Source organism: Cydia amplana, chromosome 22, assembly GCF_948474715.1.
Source record: "Cydia amplana chromosome 22, ilCydAmpl1.1, whole genome shotgun sequence".
In the NCBI taxonomy this organism is placed as follows: domain Eukaryota; kingdom Metazoa; phylum Arthropoda; class Insecta; order Lepidoptera; family Tortricidae; genus Cydia; species Cydia amplana.
Genome location: NC_086090.1, coordinates 11,798,140 through 11,821,656, shown reverse-complemented (window position 1 = coordinate 11,821,656; position 23,517 = coordinate 11,798,140). Strand labels below are relative to the sequence as shown.

The 23,517-nt window shown below is 39.1% G+C and overlaps 1 protein-coding gene across 2 annotated transcripts in view; it reads right to left on the bottom strand.

The window, feature by feature from the left end:
• Positions 1-7,849: 7,849 nt before the first annotated feature.
• LOC134658342 (transcription factor EB) overlaps positions 7,850-23,517 on the bottom strand; it is a 157,156-nt gene continuing 141,488 nt past the window's right edge. For both annotated transcript variants that reach the window (XM_063513969.1, XM_063513970.1), the window contains 12 exons: positions 18,396-18,498; positions 17,685-17,795; positions 16,672-16,773; positions 16,044-16,181; positions 15,347-15,518; positions 14,026-14,267; positions 13,340-13,441; positions 11,655-11,787; positions 10,231-10,355; positions 9,124-9,235; positions 8,491-8,619; positions 7,850-8,016 (listed from right to left, as the gene is read on the bottom strand). In XM_063513969.1, the coding sequence (XP_063370039.1) occupies positions 7,850-8,016; positions 8,491-8,619; positions 9,124-9,235; positions 10,231-10,355; positions 11,655-11,787; positions 13,340-13,441; positions 14,026-14,267; positions 15,347-15,518; positions 16,044-16,181; positions 16,672-16,773; positions 17,685-17,795; positions 18,396-18,498 (1,636 nt within the window). The remainder of the gene's footprint in view (positions 8,017-8,490; positions 8,620-9,123; positions 9,236-10,230; positions 10,356-11,654; positions 11,788-13,339; positions 13,442-14,025; positions 14,268-15,346; positions 15,519-16,043; positions 16,182-16,671; positions 16,774-17,684; positions 17,796-18,395; positions 18,499-23,517) is intronic.

Here is a 23,517-nt window from a genome sequence, read left to right as displayed (position 1 = left end):
CCTTATTCATATTTGCAACCTTTCACAAACCTCTTAAATTAGGTAGGTATCTTATTAACAAACAGAATCGTCACACTGACGAATAAGGACGAACCGATCGAATAAAAGGATGATCGGGCTTGTTAGACTTGACAAGAGTTTAGGAAGCTAACACGAGCTATTATATTTAGTTACTCTATTTTTGAGGATAATTACATGGACACAGACACACATCATTCGGTTCTCGTATGTTATTTTATTTTTATTGTCATTTTCTTACTTAATGAATGTTTTAATTAGGTATACAGGATTTTGACTCTTGGAGACCCTATACATCTCTAAGGATAATTTGATTAACTACTATATATTTGTAATCTTTTAGTTATGATGACACTTAGAGACATTTACATCTCTAAATAATTTTAGATTATAGTTTTGTATCTTTGTGTTCTTTTTTTTCAATACTATTGTTTTAGCGTTTTTTTTTTTGTAATTCGACATTTAGAGACTTTATACATCTCTATGTAATACTTTAGTTTGATTTTATATTTGCGGCTTAGAAAGTTGTATTTTATAATTGTAGATGTGTTTTTTTTTTGCTGTATGTAAATTCCATGTTGACGTGTAAAAGTGCCCTTGTGGCCTATTTGCTGAATAAATGTTGATGTTTGATGTTTGTTTGGAATATGCCATTCAACTGGGTATGTTCAATTGTCCACAGGAGAGAAGTGATAGGTTTGATGCGTATGACGCAGAATTAATGTTTTTTATTTATTTATTAAAAAAAATGAATCTATCTAACTAGTTGATTATCAAAATGAGCTCATACTACTGAATGAGGCTATGTTGGTACCAAACCCGCGTCATCAATACCTATTCCAATTTATTGAAAATAAGGGATGGCAGAACTATCTACCGTAGGGAACCCTAACTTCACCTTTGGTGCTCAACTTCGCCTACGTAAAATATTAAAAAAAGTTTTTACTTACCAAGAAAACGATTGATTTCACAATAAATAGAGATTTTATCTTTATTAATTAGGTACTTGTTGTAGAGTAACCATGATTGTAGATGTAGAGGCCGGCGGCCTAGCCAAGGTGACGATCGCTATCGCTTCGCCATCGAATCGCTTTGTGTCTTTCTATCACTCTTCCATCTTAGTGTGACAGTTGCGTTTCGTTCGCTACGTAGCGTTAGCGATTGGCATGTTGTCTACGGGGCCTGAACTCACGGCGCCTTAATTATCCAATGCGGGTAATGATCCATTAATATGAACTGTATTGTGTTGGTCCTGCTGACGTCTCACAAAATACCCTGTATATGGAGGAGCGATGTTAATTCACTGAGAACTTACATACGTAGGTGACCTATTTCAGCTCAATCCGATAAGGGGCCGTAGCCAAGCTGACAATCGTTTGTCGACAAATGCTAATCGAAAAGTGATAGGTAAGTTTATGGCAAGCACTTTATATATATGTGGCAAGCACTGGCTGATGCGCGCATTCAGGCCTGTACATAGGTACTGTCTCATTTGTCGACGTTCTGAGAAAATTATCTTAGCATATATCATAGAGTAACTTATCAGGTCAGGTGACAAGCAAGACTCACTAATTACCACCACAAGTTCATAGCCATAGTGAACCATATTAGTACTAAAGGAAGGTTGATTTTTGTTTAAATATTTTTAGTAATTATATGCATACCTACCTATAATTATTATTTTGCCTAATCGTTTACTTAAATCTTTAAATAATGTAAGCGCTCTGCTGCGGCTGGAATAATTTACTTCCTAACTGTTTCTGCACTTTCTGTGTTAATACTGTGTGAAGGAAATAAAAAGCTGCCAAGTTTGAAGAACGGTTTTATTATTGCTAACCGAAGATCACCGCTTGTTCTCGACTTCCACACATGTAAATTAGTGTTGGGTAGGACTCGAGTCCTTTGAGTCCTCTGCTTCAAGAATCGACTCAGTTTTTCTCTCTTATAATTAAGCCTCCTCCAGTGGAGGAGGCCTTTACTCGTCAAGAGGTCCTTAATAATACAAACTAAATTATTGAATAGAATTTTACAATTTAAACTTGCATGTACATTAGTTTGATAATATTTAATTTAATTTAATAGTTTATTATTATTTAATTTAATAATGAAATATGTATATTTTTTATTAAGGAATTAAATGGCTTAAATAAATAAATAAATAATTAAGCCTAAACTCGAGTTCTTTTCAACTTGTTAGAGACCCGAACCTCTTGTAGAGACGAGTCCTTTTCAGAGATTTTTTTTTACAAATAATTTCTAAATGCATTGTATTTATGTAACATTTGTGGATTAGGTATACAAGTCATACAATTTTATGATTTCTTTACTGTTATTTTAGGAAAAACCTATAAAATTGTTGACGGAGTCTTTATTCGGAGGCTCGAGTCCATTATAGTTGCTCTTAAAAAATAGTCAACAAAGGACTCGACTCGGGAGTTAAAAGTCTCCGAAGTTTTTTAAGCGACGACTCTCGTAAAAACGAGCCGAGTTCTTTAAACTCAGACTCAAAGGAAACGAGATCATGAACTAACGAATATCTTGCTATCTAGACCAAAAAAACTTGCAAAAAGTGGTATGGGGTGGCTAGCGTGAAGACGTGGCTAGCGGGAATCGGGTCCTTATTACGATTTTACCTACTGAACAAACGTGAACTAACGATGAACTAACGATATAGATATGCCATTTGCGGGCAAACGATATGGGGTGGTCAACTTCACGAGCATAGTTCCTAGCTACCAACACTTATACATTGTATAAATACATAATTTTATGTTATCTCAAAATATTTATATTAAATAGTCCTTTCCAATCCTCAGCCTAAAATAAAAATAATAACATCGTATTTCGAGTTCGACGTGTTTACACATTTTTATATTCAATAAATGAGGGTGAGGGCATTCACCCTGCCCCTACCAAGCCTTGCTTTAGCACCCTCCTATCTCACCCTTAACATTGACAAAAAAGTAAACTCTCGGTGGTTGTAATAGAGTTTATATTTCAAAACACGTATAACAGAAATATGTTGAGTCAAAGGTGACGTGTGAAAATTACAACCGAATATTTCTCGATCTTCTTCTTGGGAAAAGAAACAATATTTATAAGCTAATAAGTACATAAATATTTATATGCTAAGTACATAAACGTTATGTACAGAATTTGTTAAGTATTAATAGTAAGTGACGCTATAGGTAACAATAGGCTAGATGACCTCAGGTTTTTTCGAGGATTTAATGTATAAAAGGGACTGCACGATCGTGCTCGTGCGTCTGTTTGTCTGTCCGAGCTTGTCCCCCCCCCCCTTTATCTCCGAAACTACTGGATCTAAAATAAAAAAAAAATACACAAAATAGTTCTTTACCTATAGATGACAGGAAAATCTATTAGAAATGTGCAGTGCGTGAGTCTGACTTGATGTACGGAACCCTTGGAAGCCAGTCCAACTCGCACTTGGCCGGTTTTTTTTGTTAAAACTTATATATACTTAACAAATTAAAATTAAAAAACAAGATATCCGCCGTCCCGGGCACGCACATCCATCTCGCTTGTTACGCTCAGTGAGAATGAGAGAAAAACACAAAGAATTTACGGGGCCTTAATCCAACACTAAAAAAAACCGAAAACAAAAATTTAAATCGGCTTATTGAATTGTCAACAATTGAGTTTTCGTTGTTACTGAGAGGAGAACACGTAGGTACCATCACCCACACTGTTAACGCACAGTTCGTAAACCTTATTACAAAAGGCATAAGGTCCACCGATGGACAGTTAAGAGTGTTGCTGTTTTTACTCCATTAGGACTCTCTGATCGAAATAAATTCTTGATATTTGTGCCATCTAGTTTCCGTTACTGCCACTATGTTTGGACGTGGACGCTCAGTTGACACCGTGAAAAACGACGTCTTGAAAAGAGAGAATTGCGGACTCTAAAATACAGATGGCGTGAAAATTAATATACTGTGATACTTTACCGCACTTCCTTATTAGTTATTTTATAATTCTCATTATAAAATATATACCAACCTAACTCTGCATGCATTTGCAATGAAAAAGAGTGGTTAATATGTCATAATTAATGTCAAATTTCTATGAAAATATGACGTTTAAAGTGTCATTTTAGAACTTGCCTATGTAAACAAACCGCAATATTAAAACTGTCAATAAATATGAAATTACTACTGACTTTTGTTTACATAGGTAGTTATCAAGTTCCATAGAATGACACTTTATAATGGCACTCCCGCATTTTCTTCCGTTCAAATTGGAGCAAAGTTAGCTGAGACGGACTCTATGTCTCTTTTCCTTTTATTTTTGATTGTTGGCATGGATTTGTATAGTTGACGAAATATAATCTGTAAGTACCTCTGTACTGATACAAGTTGTTCTCAGGGTTCGTAGCAAATTATATTTCGTCAACTATAGCAGAACATTCAGATAACTAAGGTTTAATATTTAAATTGAAAGGCGAATAATCTAGTAAATTGTGTTTTATTTACGTTTTGTACTTCAACAATATTTTTAATCTCATACAATATTAAATAACATACAATTCATACATTTGTTTGTGTTTCGCCCGAATTACTTAATAATATAAATATAAATATTAAGCTATAATAATGTCTTCAAATACGTAATAAGGCACGCTGTAGTTTTAATATCACCTTCGAGTTAATCCTAACAAACCATTATCGTTTAAAAAAATATTGGATAATTTTATTTACAAGGATTATTTTTAAATACTTGTATAGCTGCCTGTAATTAATACAATTACAATCTAATGATAAAGCTGTAGACTATAAAATGTCTTCAATGCAAATTGTAGTCGCCCATTTTTTTGTCTGCTTGTTTTGATAGTTAAAAAGAGTCTCTCTAAGCGAACTCTGTATGGCATTAGGAATGACAACGTGTGGCCATGTCACAATGTATGTCAAACGTCTATGAAGACACTACCTGACTTTGTTCTATTCAAAAATTAATTCAAATATTAGGGTGGTTTTAGTGTTAATCTCACAGAACTCAAAGGCTAGTATTTATTTAATATTTTACTAAGGCATTTATTGAAAACTGTTATAGTTTATATTGCTTACATTATTTTGAGCACTAACTGGCACCGACGTTTCTTATTGCACGACATAATAATATCAAATATAAATATATTAATTTAAATTTCGATATGTAATATTTAAATCATGACATAACTCTGACATACCATCAATCTATTTTATTTTAGCTTAATTTTTTAATGTGCAATTTATAAGTATTTTTATTTTTGATTGTATTTGTAATGAATTGACATTGTTTTATTAGGATTATTATAATTGTATTGCATGTACCTGATGTACCCGTATTATAATTTACAAACATTTTGCATGTTGGCTTTATGTCGACTGAATACTGATGCTAAAACTGTAGTAAGACCTAATTTAATAAAACTTGAAAAATTAAGATTGTATGTACTGTACAGATTTTATGTAAAATGTGTTGTTTTTTGATCTACCCAAAAAACCCACAAGCGCATATCCGAACATTTGATTAACCGAATTAATCTCGGTTCACTTAGTCCGGATAATCGAGGTTCTACTTTAGCTCACAATAGACGGAGTGTCTCTTGTAGTCTTAACAATATTTATTTTATTAATTTAGTTCCGAGCGATAACACCTACCTCACAAAAAAATCACATATTTCTACAATATATTATTACTAGAGCCTGGCTCCAATATCATGATACATATATGTATTACATATATTACATATTTATATATGCACTTCTCAAACACAAAAATATATTGATTTCTTCCTATCCAGAATACAATTCAAATTGAATTTTTCATAAGTTCTTCGTTCTAAAAAATGATTTTACTAATTTTCTTAACTTTGCTAATCCGCAATATCATATTTCAGTGCCATAATTTATAGAAAAACTTCATAGTACTAAGTCTAGTATCTATGGCCATCATAAGTTGGTTAAGTTTAGGTATCTACCTATACTAGTTCACCAATTTGCTTCATTTAGCTATTATTGTATGGTTCCAATTTAAATATACTTTCAGTACCATTGTACACAAGTTTTTTCTTTTTTGTATGAAAATAAAGAAGAGTGCTACCGAATTTGTAACAATTCGCTCCTTAAATTATCTATTAAATCTTTGTTCGACAAACGTTGTTATACTGCATAGGCATAAGTTCCAAAAAGTAACAATTAACAATAAAATCATCACAAAATAAAACTTAATAAATAACATGTGATCTACAAAACCAGTGTGTTTCCAACAACTCTAATAATTTTATTTACACGAAGTCAAAAACTTCATAAATATTACAATCAAGGCACTTTTTTTCATACACGTTAAGGATGTTGAAATAGTCTATGTACAAAAATATTTTTTTATTATTTATTGATTAATTATCTAAAAATATAATGTATCACATTTTTTCTGTATAAAATATTGTGGTCCGTCAGTTAGATAATATCCCAGTGTATTGATATAGTTTAATTATAAGTTTATTCATATATATATGTCCATAAGAGCACCATATTAAGATATGATTTATTAAAAAAATAAAGTAACGTCAAAATTTCATAATACTTCGTATAAACATAATTTGCTAGCGTATAATGTATACGCAATGTTTAAAACATCAAATGTATGTATTAATAATAAGAAAGCGTTTTTCTAATCTATTTAAGTAATTTAAAATAATGAAAACTGTATCCAGCCAAACAAAATATTCTAAAAATATAGCTTTTAAAATAACAATAAAATGAGCTGGTAACTAATGTAATGTATCACGATTACTACAACGCTTAATGCTTTACTAAGCTACTTAGGAAGGATTTTACTAATATAAAATAACTATTTTAGTGGAGTGACATTTTTTATAAAAAATGTTTACTTTTCTACCCAAATGTAAATGATCTCTTTGGTTTTTCTAAAATTAACTGGGACTCAAATCGTCTACAAGGTTTAATGTAATTTAGTAAAATCCATAATGGCATACATTAAAAACAATCAAAAATATTCTAATCTTACCAATCGTGCCGATAGTCAAATAATGAACACATTATAACTAGATTATTTTAAGAACATTATTTGAACACTATTTAGCACAAAAGTCAATTCGAAGAAAACAACGCCATCTATGTGGAAGAGTAAAATAATCTCCAAAAATACTGGTACGAAATTAAAAACTACTAGGGCGTTGATGTTAAAACCAATCTACAAGACTAAACTTCGATTCTTCTAATTATCAATTTAAACCTGTAGTTCATTATTGTCAGACATCTCTGTAAACTGACATAATCTCACTGTCAAATTCATGATAAGTGATAAACCCTTCAAGGGCTTCAAGAGTCCAAGGTCTCTCACTAACACATTCAGGAGTTATTTTATAATTTGCGTCTTCAAGCACTTATTTACAACAAACTGCTCGTTTGGATCGGAATAGTGATTCTTTGAACCAGATCTTTGGTCCTTCGAGCCGGATTAGTGGTTTTTAGAACAGGATCAGTGGTCCTTTGAGTCGGATAAGTGGTTTTTTGAACCGAATCAGTGGAGCTTTTTGAACTCGATCAATATATGTCCTTCGAACCAGATTAGCGGTCTTCAGACCTGAATCAGCGGACCTTCGAACCAGATCTTTGGTCCTCGGAGCCGAATTATTGGTCCTTCGAGCATTATTGGTGTTTCAGGCCGCGGGTATTCGAAAGGAAGCATCGGTATGGACCCAAATTGGCGGTTCTTCGAGCCGGATTGGTGCTTAAAGAGATCAATGGACTTTCGAACCGGATCGATACCTCGACCTCGACCCACCTCTATAGTATAGTGGTCTCAACTAAGCCCCCAGGTCCATGTCGAAGCAGTGGTTGCGCGGGTGGCTGTGTGGCGAGTGCGGCGCGTGGTGGTGCGGGCCGCCGAGCAGCAGCGCGGGCAGGCAGCCCTCGCCCAGCCCCGGGAGGCCGTTCAGGCTTATTGCTCCGTCACCCATTAAACCAGACGTGCCTGCAAAAAATAAATTAAATCAAGAAACACGGACCCGAATTGCAGATGTATTTACGGTGCTATACAGTCTCCACGAATCAGTAGAGTAGATCTTGCTCTGGGATAGGACTACGCCCAATTTTCTATCATAGGCGTCGGTTAAACGACCAAAATCCTCAGAGCAATCAGAGCACATAAAGATTAATTATGATGATGCAGATTTTTTCATGTATCCTTAAGTAATAATATAATTTAATGAAATACTATCCAAAGAGGCCCTGACTTATAAGATGCCGAGCAAACATTATTTTACTTGACACCATTTCGTAAAGCTGGAGTTTTACATTGGGAATGGAGTGAGAAGAGGTTGTCAAAACTGCCCAGGACCCTCAGAGTTAATGTAATAAATAATAATATAATTCAAACCCTACACCCCAAATAGAGAGTAACAGGATGATAAAAAGAGGATTACGAAGATAAGCAAATACAGTTTACCTGCGCTGTGAGGGGAATATTGCGCGGCATCATGTAGCATGTTGGCGATACTCCGCTCCGTCGCGTCACCTACGACGTCAGCTAAGCTGCATAGCTGCGACGTTGGCGACGAGCATAACATTGGATCTCCTGGAACAAGTGTCTTTTATTAGCATTGTTGGAGAAAAAAACTACTGAAAGTCTATAACAAAAAATCTCAAGCACAAGGTCAATTTTCGAGAAAGATAGGGGTCTACCCGGGCGATTCCATATTTTTCTGCGGCTCGTAGCTATGTATTTAAAAAGGAAGATCAAGTTAGTGCGTGACGGTATTATTCCGTACGAAATTTAAGACTATATTTGACTTAGCACTTGGTGCGCATACTTAGCGTGGACGAACTGTAGTAGGATTTCTAATGGATGTAGGTAATGATGACAGTTACCGCAAGTGATGGGATGTTCTGTAAATTCGGTAACAGCAGCAACTTTTGTATTTCCTATGGGGTTAACCCTTTCAGCGCCAATCACAACGCGTTGTCATTTTGCCTCTACTACAGGTGTTTTCGCTACATGCCGGGAAACCCACGATATCGGCTACGGTTAAGGTTTACCGTAGCTCGGCGGTGTATGTGTTAATGGTGTTATGGTCGTTACCTGTGGTGACGGGGTTGTGTGAGTCGTCGTCCATGAGGTCCTCGATCTGCGCGAGGTTGAGTACGGCGTCGTCGCCGTCGCCGAGCAGCCCGGGCGACGGAGACATCCGCATCTGCAAGAAAGGGATGGCGGATGACTGTAGGATGGTAGAACCTTACTCTATCGGAGGTCTACAATCGAGTTCCCGAAACCCCGCCTACAAAGCGCGCGGCCGAACACCCCAGGGGGTTTAGTCCGTGGAAGTCGGACATACCCACAGGGCTTCTCCCGGGCCAGTGGGTCCCATAAGGGATTCCCTCTGGGTCATCAAAAAAAAAACTTGAAGAACGTTACTCGATTAAGACAGCCAGGACTACCAGACCAGACTATACTACCAAAGTTACCTTTTTATACCCCATCATATATATATATATATATATACCTTGTGGTGTAGGAATAAGACAACTGTTTACAACTGATTATGAGCCTTGTAACTTTGTGTGAATTCTTAATGTCACTATAATAATTAGACTTAGACTTTTTTATGTCACTCTCAGTCACAGCTCTCAGTCAATCAATGCAAAAAGCAAGCAAAATTCGACCATAATTATTGGTAGGTAGTTCATCAATTTTCCATAAGTATTTAAGTATTTTAGGAATTGGATAATTTGAAGTCAGGCATTTTATAACGATGCAGTATTTTTACCTATACCTACTATTTGTAGGATCCGTTAGAAGGATTCAACAAAAAACCGGCCAAGTGCGAGTCGGACTCGCGCACGGAGGGTTCCGCACCATCAACAAAAAATAGAGCAAAATAAGCAAAAAAACCATCCAAGTACTGACCCCGCCCGACGTTGCTTAACTTCGGTCAAAAATCACGTTTGTTGTATGGGAGCCCCACTTAAATCTTTATTTTATTCTGTTTTTAGTATTTGTTGTTATAGCGGCAACAGAAATACATCATCTGTGAAAATTTCAACTGTCTAGCTATCACGGACGGACGGACGGACAGCGGAGTAATAGGGTCCCGTTTTTACCCTTTGGGTACGGAACCCTAAAAACAAGTAACCGACGAATGCTCGGTAGTGTCAAGCCAAGATTTCTCATCATCATCAAATCAAATACCTTTATGTGTTTGTGATTTAGGTAGTGATCTGGTTCAGGTTCTAGACACAGGTCGGGTTCTAGGCAGTCTAGAGACAGGCCCTCCTCGCCTCTCAGCGGTGAACACGAGTCCAGCTTTAAACCATCTGAAATAGAAAAATTAGTTTATTATAATATTTGTACTAATAAACTCTTATAATATAAATGAAAGTGTTTTAGCTAAAGAATCTCTGAAATAAGAACCCTGTTTCATATCGAGTTTGTGGGAACTTATCTACGAAAAATCTACGTCGTATTCCAATTTCCTAATAATCACGACCCTCAGTAATGACAAATATGACGTGAGAAGGAGGATCTCGGAAAATAGACCAACGGGTCAGAAGGCGCCCATTACTCCGTCCGCTATTCACATTCTCGACTACAATGCATTTTTCAAACCTTCGAATGACTTCAACTCGGTATGAAATTTATCATGTACTTATGGATCATAGTTATCTGAAATAAATGTATTTTGATTTTGATTTTTTATGAATAAAGTTTTCTTCTTTTCTTCTTTATCGCCAATCGAGAAATGCGAACACAGAAATGTGACTTTTAGTCACGAAATATTCAATAGGGTAAGATAAACATTGGGGCAAAAGAAGCACTTGTAGACCTTTAAACTTGAACTTGAAGAATAATTACTTACCTTTCCTAAACATTTCCACAGCAATTCTACCAAAGATTATCGCTTGGCTACTAGGCCTGCAGATCAGGGATGTTGCGGATGCCGATTTTTTGACATCCGCGGACGCGGATGCGGATTTTTAAAGGCTCACATCCGCGGATGCGGATGTCAAGATAGGTACAAAACGTGAAAAATTACATTTTAGTAATTTATAATTCAAAAAACCGGCCAAGTGCGAGTCGGACTCGCGTTCCAAGGGTTCCGTACATTAAGTCCCACTCACGCTCGACTGCTCATTTCTAATAGGTTTTTTTGGCTAATGACTAAATTACCTAGCAGTCTAGCACTTACGTCGATGCTAAGACGTTCCTATACCGACCTGTTCCACATCCGCATCCGCATTGATTTTATGCGGATGCGGATGCGGATGTTGAAAATAATCTCTATTAAAATAAGGGTGTAATGTTGTATTGTAAGCATAGTAGGCACTGGTTTTTTGAGTATCTTCTCTTGTTCACTCATTTGTTATGTACAACTATAAGGTGACACTTTTTTATTATTTTTTTAATTGTACCTCGATACAATTTGTAGATAATTTATTTACAAACAAGATATATACAGTGTATTACTAAAAGAAATTAAAAACTAGCTTAAATCTAAAATAGGGAACTATAGGTCTATAAATAAATCAATTTGTAGCTATTAGCTAAGTTGCTCTTATGTTTATTATAAGTCTGTTTCTCAATAAAAAAAAAAAATGCGGAAGTTGATGTGTTACCTAGAGCGTCGGGTACGGAGAGACAGTCGCCGGGGCCGGGCATGTCGCGCAGCAGGTCGGGGGGCTGCCGGCCCCCGCACTCCGAGCCCAGCTCCATCAGTGGCGATGGTTCCGTTTTTGGAAGGATTACCTCCTGGAAAGGAGAAAAAAAATTGGCTAGTCATCAAAAGACGAATAAATCGCCGCCCGCCTGCAATATGCCACATGTAGGATTATTGGAGATTCAATTTTAATTAAAAATAATAAAGTTAAGTTTCCTTTTGAAAATGTTCGTGCTTGAGTGACCGTATTGCATGTAGGGATTGCAAATATTCGAAACTTACAGGTATTCGAATATTCGACTTTTTCTGACGACATATTCGAATATTCGAATAATTATTCGAATATTATAAAAAATAAGAAAAGGAACGAGAAATCGGTTTATTATCGTTTTATTCAAAAGCTTTTTTCACATATTGCTAAAACTAATGATATTTTGCAGAAATCCACTTAATTGACTAGATTTTATCATCCTACTACTTATGAGATGCCCACATTTATAAAAACAAGTAAAACGCCAAAATTCAATATTTCTAGATAAAACTTTTATTATAAATGCATCGGTGCGTAAAATAATATAACTTTAACCATCCAAACACGTAGGTATGCAAGGCATTTTTTTAGTAGGTAATTATTTTACGATTTAAATTAACTTGTAGTCGCTCAGAGGCCTGTAAAACGGCCTTTAATACCATTGTATTTTGAATCTTTATTGACTTTATTTGTTTTGGCAAGTTTTTATTTCGAATGGTCGGCTAATTATATAATACATATTGGAATATTTAACCCCTGGAGCGCCCCATAATTACCGTAGTATGGAACTCCTATACTAGTTACTAGCACACGTGTCTTGTTAGGGCGCTCCACGGGTTAAGGGTAAAAGTTAGTTGACTACTGGGTGGATTATTCGTCAGCTAAAGGTGCATGGTTAGACTACCTAGTTGGGCAGGTTTGGTTCGATTAAATTTGTTTTCTTTCAAATTGAGTTAGTATTCACTGTATTCACGAAGTCTATCGAGAGGAATACAGTAAAAATATTATTTCCTTCGTATTTGGGTACCTACCGTTCCTCATTCACTGTAAATAACCGGAAAACACACAGAAACTGTAACTGCAGCGGATGAAATAGATTTTTTTATAGTAATAAAAAATATTCGAATATTCGAAACCTGAGCGGCCGAATATTCGAATATCAAAACAGGTCGAATATTCGACAAATTCGAATATTCGAATATTCGAATTGCAAGCCCTAATTGCATGAATTTAAATACACCGTTTAATGTGATAGGTTTGTTTTAAATTCATTGACACCGATCAGTGCTTAATATCTACGTAGTGTCAAGGATGACTCACGTTATACTGGGCCGTGTCCGAGCCGGAGCTTCCGACGCTTCGTTTTCTATGAAAAACATCACGTGATCACCTAGCTGTCATCTGTCATAAAAAAGTAAGCGCCGGAAGCTCCGGCCCGGACACCGCCCGGTCTGACGTGAGTCATCCTTTAACGTCATCAAATGGACCTAATCTAATTATGTCAGGGGATAGTTGTTTTACCAAAAAACCGGCTCATATACAGAGATTACAGAGCCTATAACAGGTTGTAGGAATTTAGTCAGTTGCTCTTTTAGAGCAGAACGATGACTTACCGGTGCTGGAGGTGGTGGCGTTTCCTCGGCCGGCGAGGGGGAGGCGCCGTTTTCGGCTGCAGTCAGCGGTAGACCATGTAATCGTGCTATACGCTCTAATTCCTAGAAACGGAAATTTATAAGTTTAGGTACAAAAATAAGAGTCCAGCCAGAGAAAAGGAATCTAGCTGTAAAACAAATGGTTTCAAACCCGAAACCTGTTTCAGTTCCAACCCCGACTCGGATCGACGATGAGGTTTTATTTAAACTTATGTACAGTACGAAAAATCATTGATATCCAGTTGCTCTCCAGTCCGGGCAAATATCGTGAGTCAATGTTTTTTCCCCAATGTCTCTCTGGATTAAAAGTTCAGAATTGGTAGATTCTTTCGTAGAAATAAGTCACTGTTACGCTAATTCTTGAGTTTAAGGAGCTCCATCGAAAAGTACTGAAAATGCGAGAAAGATGATATTTATCTCTGTATCCTACTAATCTAATCTAATTTATCTGCAATGGATCCTTTAGAAAGGCGTAGCAAAAAATTGGATTAATGCTAGGAAGATGATGTAATCCAAGAAACCAAATATTTCTTCAGGGTTAGAAGGTCAGATGCTCACGTGCGATCTGCAGTCGCTTTTGTAAAATCCAATGCTTGAGCCAAACATTATAAAAGGGGAGCGAAGAAGAGGATAGGACTATAAATTACCTGTATCCTAAGCGTGAGTTTCCTGTTATGTAGCTCAATCTGTTTCCTCCGCTGCTCGCTCTGCTTAAGCCGGTTGACTTCATCCCTGAGACACTTGATGTAGTCCACACTGGACTTGAGGATGGTGCCCTTGTTGGGGCGCACGTCGCGGATGACCTCGTAGAAGGGGTCGTTAGTCTTGGGGAGGAGCGTCCCCAGTTCTTTGATGCGGTCGTTGATGTTGAAGCGGCGGCGGCGTTCGACTGCAATGAGATATTCATTATGAAACTATTTATATTTGGGAGCGTTCAAGTATTACGTAACGAATTTGGGGGGAGGGGGGGTCTTGTAAAACGTTACGATGCGTTACAGGGGCGGGAGGGGGGGGTTTGAACTACGCGTTACGTAACATTGTTTTTTAACCCTTCAGAACTTTTCGCCACTTTACGGTACTTTACGCCACATAATTGTGGCCTTTAGGTAAAAAAATGGTCACTTGGTGGTTACGTAACGTTTTACTAGGGGGAGGGGGGTACAGAAAAACGTTACGGCGCGTTACATGGGGGGAGGGGGGTCAAAAATGTCCAAAAATTGCGATACGTAATACTTGAACGCTCCCTTTCCTGCAATGATGATAAAGTTTCTTTCAAAGTTATAGGGTTCAATTTTGAGTTATTTCTGACCGTGATCAAAGTAAGTATTACTTTACAAAAGCATGTAACAAGTGTCATATTAATTCGAACCGTACTCACTTATATTATGGTTGTCTTTCTTCTGGCGATCCTTGACCAGAGCGTGCATGTCAGCGTCTGACAGCAGCGCGCAGTCACCAGCCAGCGAACTGGTGGCCGAAGACGGTCCTGATGATGACCAAACCACGTTATCAATCTTGCGATTCATTGAAAATCACGATTGGCAAAAGATCTACCAAAGGGAACCCTAAGATATCTATTAAATTTACAATAAAATGAGCTGCGTGAAAGTAGTACAAAAGTAAAAAAAAAATCTAAAATAACCTATCCTCGCCACCTATCCCCAACATTACAAATCCTAAATGTTGAATAAGCCCATGAATCTCATGATACAATTTATAGCAGAAATATTATTTAACGCTAGGTTTATGTACCTGGCTAATTTATGGTAGGTATTTTTGCCAACCCTTATTTTGAATAAACTGCAACATTGATAACGAGGTACGTGGATGACAGAGATTCACCGTCGTCTATAATGTCTATCAACTTGATGTCGAAAAGTGTGTCTGGTCTAACAGTTTCACATACTTCAATCATTGGCATGGGTATACGACAAATAAGATGTTCATCTGAATTTGAACTCTACTCACTCATGTTATGGTTGTCTTTCTTCTGCCGATCTTTAGCCAATGCGTGCATGTCAGCGTCTGACAGCAGCGCGCAGTCACCAGCGATCGAACTGGCGGCTGAAGGCGGTCCTGATGAGGACAGGGGGCCTGCCCCGCTGTCTAGTGATAGAATGTCTTCTAGGAACTCATCAGCCTAGAACACGAGACATTGGGAATAAAAAGTCACTTAATAGATAAATATCAAAGACCCTAACTTGCCTAAGCGCCAAGCTGGGCTCTGTATAGTAGGATATTCAAGGATACTTTGGACTCATTAGGTTCGTTTATGATGCATAGTATAGAGCAGAAAAAATCGTTCTCGAAAAAGATGACTAATATTCGGTCAGGATACTTATCATACAGACAATAGGTTAAGCTACTTAGGAGCCCCTGACTAATATAATTTTGCAGCTAAATTAAACTAATCCAGCGGGCGCAGCATTGTTCCATTTTTATCGCCTGTCATTATGCCCATGACAGGCATGGTGACAAGCGATAAAAATGCGACCGTGCTACCGCCACAGCACACATGTGAAATCAAAGAGTCCTTAAGGTAATAAATGTTTGGGATCAGACTGCTTCGCAGAAGCCGGAACCGCCAAGCTTGTATGCATTTTTGACTTATTTGCGTTTGCGACCCAAAATCGAGCGTAAAGAGTGTCCCAATTTAGATACTTACTTCCGAGTTGTTGGTGCCCACGGAACAGAGTCCAGGACTGAGCAGGCTGGACGAGGATCCATGGTCGGGTGACGGCGGTGGTTTGGCGCCCAATTCTGGCGCCGACTGTATCGGTGCGCATCGCGGGGCCACCGACACCTGGAACAGAACAGCTGGAAATTTAGAAAGATAACTGTGTTTGGGATTATGTGTTTGAGCCAAGTGGACCCTTAGCAACAACAACGTGGTTTGGTTTGACACTTCATCATCAAATGCACCGCCTACAATCTTTTCTGCTTTGCCTTAAGGTTGACTGGTAGAGAAAACCTTATGGCATTAAGTTCGCCTTTTGTACATTAAGTTGTTCTTTTGTGGAATAAAGTTTAAATAAATAAATAAATAAATCAAACCAAAAATCGTCTTCAGAAAAATCGAAAGAATAGGTTAATGTAGAGATTGTAGAGGTAGTAGCAGTTTGGTGAAACGTTCCGTCACGTAGTTTCACGATGTGAAAGTATTGTTTTGTGGCGGTCTGTCTGAAAGACCCGCAAAGGAATTTTACAAGTAATTGAATTATTTACCCAAGCGTTTCATTTGGGAGGAAGTTCGTGTCAGGGCAAGGTGTTAGACCATCTAATGGGATACTAACCTGTGTGTTGGGCTGGAAGGATTCACTGAGATACTGCCGCACCTGGCTCTTCTGTTTCTGGATCACGTGATACCTGGTGGGGTTCTCCAGAACTGTCCGCACCTGGAACATCATCAACAGATTGTTTAACGTCAACTCACACGCGCGGGTACACCCTAATTTCAAGCTTCGTGCATTCCGACAAAAGTTCACGATGATGCGCAGAAGATAAGAAGATTAAGAAGTATACTACTCGTAACATCATATTTTTTGGAACGCAGATCCTTATAATATGTGCAACATATCATTTGACATTTATCACAGCCGCTAATCTTCGGTGAAAGATATTATTTTGAGGAAATTGGGTTGATAAGTCAGAAGAGGATTCTCTTCTGGATTGGAAGGGCAGATGAAAGTTACTATTTCGTACACTGAGCATGGCCCGAATTTCCATGGCAGATTTATTCATAGCCTGCACCCAAAAACCCAGGATATGCTCATATAATAACGGGTCTTCTTGCTGATTCTGAAGCTAAAGGACGCTCTCACCTGCAGAACCTGTGCCGGCAGCTCAACGTGAGGCACGATCCGCGGCACGTCCGCCGGTACTGACTCCTTCTTGCTACCTCTGCTGAAGGAGACTCACCTGAAGAACCTGTGCCGGCAGCTCAACGTGAGGCACGATCCGCGGCACGGCCGCCGGTACTGACTCCTTCTTGCTACCTCTGCTGAAGGAGACTCACCTGCAGAACCTGTGCCGGCAGCTCAACGTGAGGCACGATCCGCGGCACGTCCGCCGGTACTGACTCCTTCTTGCTACCTCTGCTGAAGGAGACTCACCTGCAGAACCTGTGCCGGCAGCTCAACGTGAGGCACGATCCGCGGCACGTCCGCCGGTACTGACTCCTTCTTGCTACCTCTGCTGAAGGAGACTCACCTGCAGAACCTGTGCCGGCAGCTCAACGTGAGGCACGATCCGCGGCACGTCCGCCGGTACTGACTCCTTCTTGCTACCTCTGCTGAAGGAGACTCACCTGCAGAACCTGTGCCGGCAGCTCAACGTGAGGCACGACCCGCGGCACGTCCGCCGGTACTGACTTCTTCTTCTCGTCCACATTGTCCTTGGACTGGCCCGCTTGCTGTGCCTGCAGAGTTCAAAAGAATGTCATAAGTGTCTACACAGATGTAATGTTTCTGATTTTTTTTCTATCGAGCGAAAGTTGTTTAATCAGATTTCGAATCGATGAAGTTACTAGAGAAAAGCCTGAAGATTGCTATTCTTTTTTTTTGCTACTGTATTATGATCTAAAAAAGCGCTACGCTTTTTCAAAAACTCTGCTGGCATAACTCACTGTATCTTAACAACAGTATAATACAAATGATTTTGAAAATGGAACCATCAGCTATAGAAAAATAGGTATAAGTTAGCAATGAATTTTCTTTTGAGAAACCGCTAATCGGCTTAGTAGGGCAGCCCTAGTAGCACGGTCGCATTTTTATCGTTTATCACCATGCCTGTCACGTTCTAACAAGTATGTAAGTGCGAAAGTGACGGGCATAGTGATAGTCGATAAAAATGGAACCGTGCTGAGCCCGCAGTATATACCTGTAAAGATTCCCTGCGGCGCTGCTCCTGGGCATGTTCGCGCATAAACTGCTGCTCAGGTACGTGCGCGACGTCGGCGTTAGCGTCTTAAATGTCGGCGTTAGCGTGCTAAATGTCAGCGTCCAAGACTGAGGCATACCTGTAAAGATTCCCTGCGGCGCTGCTCCTGCGCATGTTCGCGCATCAACTGCTGCTTCAGGTGCGTGCGCGACGTCGGCGTGAGCGTCTTAAATGTCGGCGGGCTGGAACAAGGAAAAATTACGATTAGATATCGTCGGCTAAACTCGCAAATTTTGTAACTCAATTTGATGGAGATAAGGAATATTTGATGAAGTTTAAACTTCATCAAATTAACAAAAATTCAAACTTTCAAACAAAGTATAGGTACCATAGTACACCGGTCGTCAGGAGGATATATACCTACCTATAGTTTTAACTATGAAAAAGAAGGTAGCTTATGATCACTAGGAGAAGAGGAGTAGCGGGGTAGAGTAGTGCACTTAGAGTAAAGAATCTTAATATTAAACCTGTTAGATACATCTTAGGCTATAATGTCGTCACTCTTATATTACTAACAAAATAAACGAAACATGCAAATTTTTTCTCCACTATCAAAGTAAAGTTGCAGCTCATAAAACAACTATTTACACGGCAGCTTATTAGAGTAAAAATAAAAAAATACACTATCTTATCATACGATTACTCAACCAGAGTATAAGGTACAAGGAAAAATACTACATTTATGTGAACTAGATTGAAAAGGTCGTATTTACGCAAGCGGCATTGTGCTTTACGTCTTTTAGACATGGGGTGTCTTTTCAAATTGTATACCGAGCATGGTCGAGTCGATATACGAGGTGGACTAGCATAAATGTGATGGGGAAAACAGTAGAGAACTTTTGTATGGAAAATGTATCACTCCTGTGGCTTTTTTTGAGTTTCTTGTGCGATTTGGGGCGAGAAATTGTTAAAATAATTGTGGTTATTGGTCGATATAAGTTTTCATTGGCTAAAATAAAATATTATGCCTATGTCAATCAAATCTCTTGCGCGCAGCATTACAAAAGGTATATGACGGCAACATGCGCGCTGTAAAGTTGAGTCGCTCGCGGTACAGTCGCCATCATATATATCGGAGCGGCCAAGGTGTTCACAATTATCTGAACACGCACTCTAACGCCCTGACAATAGAGGCGTGTTCAGATTTTTGTGAGCGCCTTAGCCGTTCCGATATATCTGATTGCGACTGTACAATTCCCGTGGGGTCATATTTGAGCTCCAAGTCAGACTTCTATAGTTATTTTAGTTCGTTGGTTGTAGTCTTGTAACGGCTCTCGTTGTCACATTACGCTGGTTGATTTAAAACTCCATATTACGTCCAATGGGAATACGCAACTCACTTCATTTATTTGAAATTAGTTCTGCGTGGTTGGGAAATGTATGTACAGATGTATGGTTAAGGGGCGTAAGCGCCGTCGTAAATAAACAGTTGGCCTTGAAACCTTGTGATTGTTTATTTGCAAGTGTGACAGCCCATCAATGAGTGTATCGGATATACGTAAGTACAGCTGTGACCTTAAGCGCGGTTTTTGCATGACTTGTGGGGAAAATCCAACTTTTTTGCGACGTTAGTGGGAAACTAGCGTACAATTTTGATGCCATAATGTATCCTGGCGTATGGGCGCTTGCAACTCAAGATGCGGCCGGCAACTCGTATGTTTGAAAACGCCAAAAATTAAAAATATAATGCACAGATAGCAAAGTTAGCAAAGCTGGGCTGGCCAAGGAAAAGGGAAGGAAAAGATTGTACATATAAATCTACTTTATAATGATTTATGCGTATGCATCTTAAGTTTCCTCAAGGAAAAGTCTAAATTAGGCTGTTTAGTATTTTTGGACCTTGAAAACCCAGATGTAGAGATATAAAAGAGTTGTGATGAACAATGCAACGGTGTTAAAATATTATCCATAATATAATTAATCAGGAAAATAGGGTACTTCAGGGAGCGTGCATGAACTATAGGGGGCAGCACAGGAGCCGTCAGATATTAGCGCGAGGCGTAAATGTGAACTTTATGCTTCCGACGTATCCCACAAGATGGCAGAACCTACTATGCACAAGAACGGTAGATGGCAGCACTTGCTTTGGCAATGTACATGTTTATGTTTCCGATTCAGGCCACAAGATGGCAGACTCTCCAACGCGCACGGTCCCATACTTTAGAAATAGCCCCCCACTATCCTCTTAATACGCTTTCCCGTATGTGTCTTTAGAAAGCGTCCCCTAAATCTCCGCAATGGCGAACTCAGGCATTTCGCAATTCGCACGTCCTTGCAATATTCTGTACGCTTACCGAGCTAAAATGCACTTACTTACTAGCAAGTTTAAATGTAATCGTAAAAGCTGTAAAAACACGCGTGGTCTGCTTACCAACTAGCTGTTTACACCAGGCCAATTACCAAGACAATTTACTAAGGGCCACTTGCACCATTCACTAACCCTGGGTTAACCGGTTAAAACTGGAGTTACCATGGTTACCACTGTTACCAGTACCATTTGACACTGTGTTATCGGTTTTTTTAACGGGTTAGCCCTGGGGTAGTAGGAGGTGCAAGTGGCGCTAAGGCAATAAATGCTATGGCATATTTTGCCATTTACACCAAGTGAAGACAATCACATAAGCAATCCAGTCTATTTTAAGTTTGTGTTAGGTCTGTGGATTGTCATAGTTATATTGGCTTAGGCTCACTTGCACCATTCCACCAACCCTAGGTTAACCGGTTAAACCTGGAGTTACCATGGTTACCAGTAAACTTTGTCACCAGGTTAACGGTTTAACCGCTTAACCCCGGGTTAGTGGGATGGTGCAAGTGGGCCTTTGTGTAATAAGACTATAGAACCTCCATTGGCCTTTGCGTCTATTGCAGACGATTTATGGTGCAAATCGGAGAGACAATGACCTCTCCAGACTTAACACCGCCTGGGACGGAATTAAGGAAACGCAGGGATGCCCAGCATCTGCATTACCCTCTCGGCTTCACTGTCTTATCCCACAGGAAAGGCGAGCCAATACGTGTGGAGACAGGTCGGCTGCAGGAATCTGCCGCTTATTTCAGGTTGGACCCTACTCGCGCCTTACGGTAACTCCATACGGGGATTTAATTTTGGAGTATCCTTCTCCTAGATGGATTGCAAGCCAATGCTAAGAGGTCCATCTCCCCTGTGACGAAACAGCTTTTTTGCTTCGTTTGTGGACTTAGTCGCCTCACATGGGATAAGGGTGTCGTATAGAACCTATATGCACATATATTAGCTATTTTTTACTTGTTTTGTGCGGCATGCGTTTGGAATACTCCTTCGATTATAATTCCATGCGTATGCGCGTGCGCACCCGAAATGTTAACGATGTGAGGACACAGGTCTTCTACGGATGTTTTGCGAATTTACAAATGGGTCACTGTAGAACCTTCAATGACAATCACATCGAAAAAGTAACGCTATTTTTACAACACGTGTTTTTTAAGGAATCAAACAATAGGATCCAATGCAAATATGCATAAAGTAGCATTAATATATACCTGGACAATGATGATGATGATGATGATGATGGACAATATTCATACATAGGTACATACATATTACATAATCTATTCTTAGCCCATCAATTATTAAACATCTCTTTTTTACAAGCGTATAGGTACATAATCACCTAACACAATAATATGTTAAACAACGAAGGCCGCAAAAATATCTGACACGATCCTATTTGTAGAGCCATAAGAGTCGTAAGACCAGGGCCGGATCTAGGGTAGAGCGAGTGGAGCGGCCGCTCTAGGCGCCAAATGATAGGGGGGCGCCAAAATGGCAAATACTGTGAAAACAATCTCAATCTTGAAAAAACGGACGGGTAACTACGGAACCTAATACTGAGCATGGAGCGTCACAACTTAATCTCGCTCTACCCTGATCCAGTACTCGGGCCGGCCGGCCGACCGTGTCACATATTTTTGCGGCCTTCGAAGAGTAACATATTATCGCAGGTGACTGTACTTAGATAAGATAACTATTAATATACCTAAGCACGTCAAGAGGAATCTGTACATTATTTTTCTTTCCATATCTTGTATGTACTCGGTTATCTTTTATATTTAGATATTGAAAGATAAGATAATGCACAACCTAAACCGCCGACTGGAGTGTGTAGAGGAGCAGTAAATCGAAATGTGCTGGACATGTTTGGCTCCATAACGAGGAGCTTTAACAGGAAACATGCGTTGACTGACCGACGCAGACCCATTTTTAATTTAAAAAACGTGAGTGATCCGTTTTGATAATATTGAATATTGCGTTACAGTGTAGGAGTATAAATAATAGTACTAAGTACAGAAGACTCACTCTCTAACAAAACGCGTCTGTTACGATCAGCACAGATATGGCCGCTAGGTGGCGACAGCGCCACGCGCGGCTTATGGCTTTCCCCAAAATTGGGACGGAACGGATGTACTTTTAGCTACCTGCAGCAAAGCGACGAAATCGCGGAGTGAGCCACGCCTGCTACTACGAAAGGATTTTTCGAAAATAACCCCTAAGTAGAGTCTGTGCGGAAAAAGTAGAGTCGAGAAAGAGAACTTAAGAACCAATACGTTCCACGACTCTTCTCTTTCCGCGCAGACTCTACCCTACGAGGTTTCAGGCGGAGGCCCTATTAATAAAGACAATATCGTCAAAACAAATGCGAGTTGACCTGTTGCTAAATAATGTAGTAGGTACTTTATTGTAAGTACATACTGTTAGTGATAACGTTTGCGGCATGCAAATCGTGGTTAAGCGGGGCAAGGAGAGTATGTTTGCACATTTTGGGGTACGGTCAATTGTATACTTAAAATGATCTTGTTTTGTTTTATTGTAATACGTGTGGGTAGGGCTAAAATACCGCGCGGTAATTCTTAATAGTATTTTATACAATCGTGATATAATGGAGAGCTTTTCAGTCGAGTACCGTGTTTAGGCAACGAAGCTTGCTGAGTTGCCTAAGTAAGGTACGAGATTGAAAAGCTTGATTATATCACTATTGTATACAATAACTTTTCTACGAGTCAACAAAAAAATACTTAAAACTAGTAGAAGAATCATGTATGTAGGTAAAAAAAGCAAAAGTATACAGCTAAGATGCGCGAGCAGCTGCGATACCTTCATACTCGTACGCGACCCGGCCCCCGCGCCCCGCGCCTCCGGCCGGTTGGTCAACGACACCTTCTCG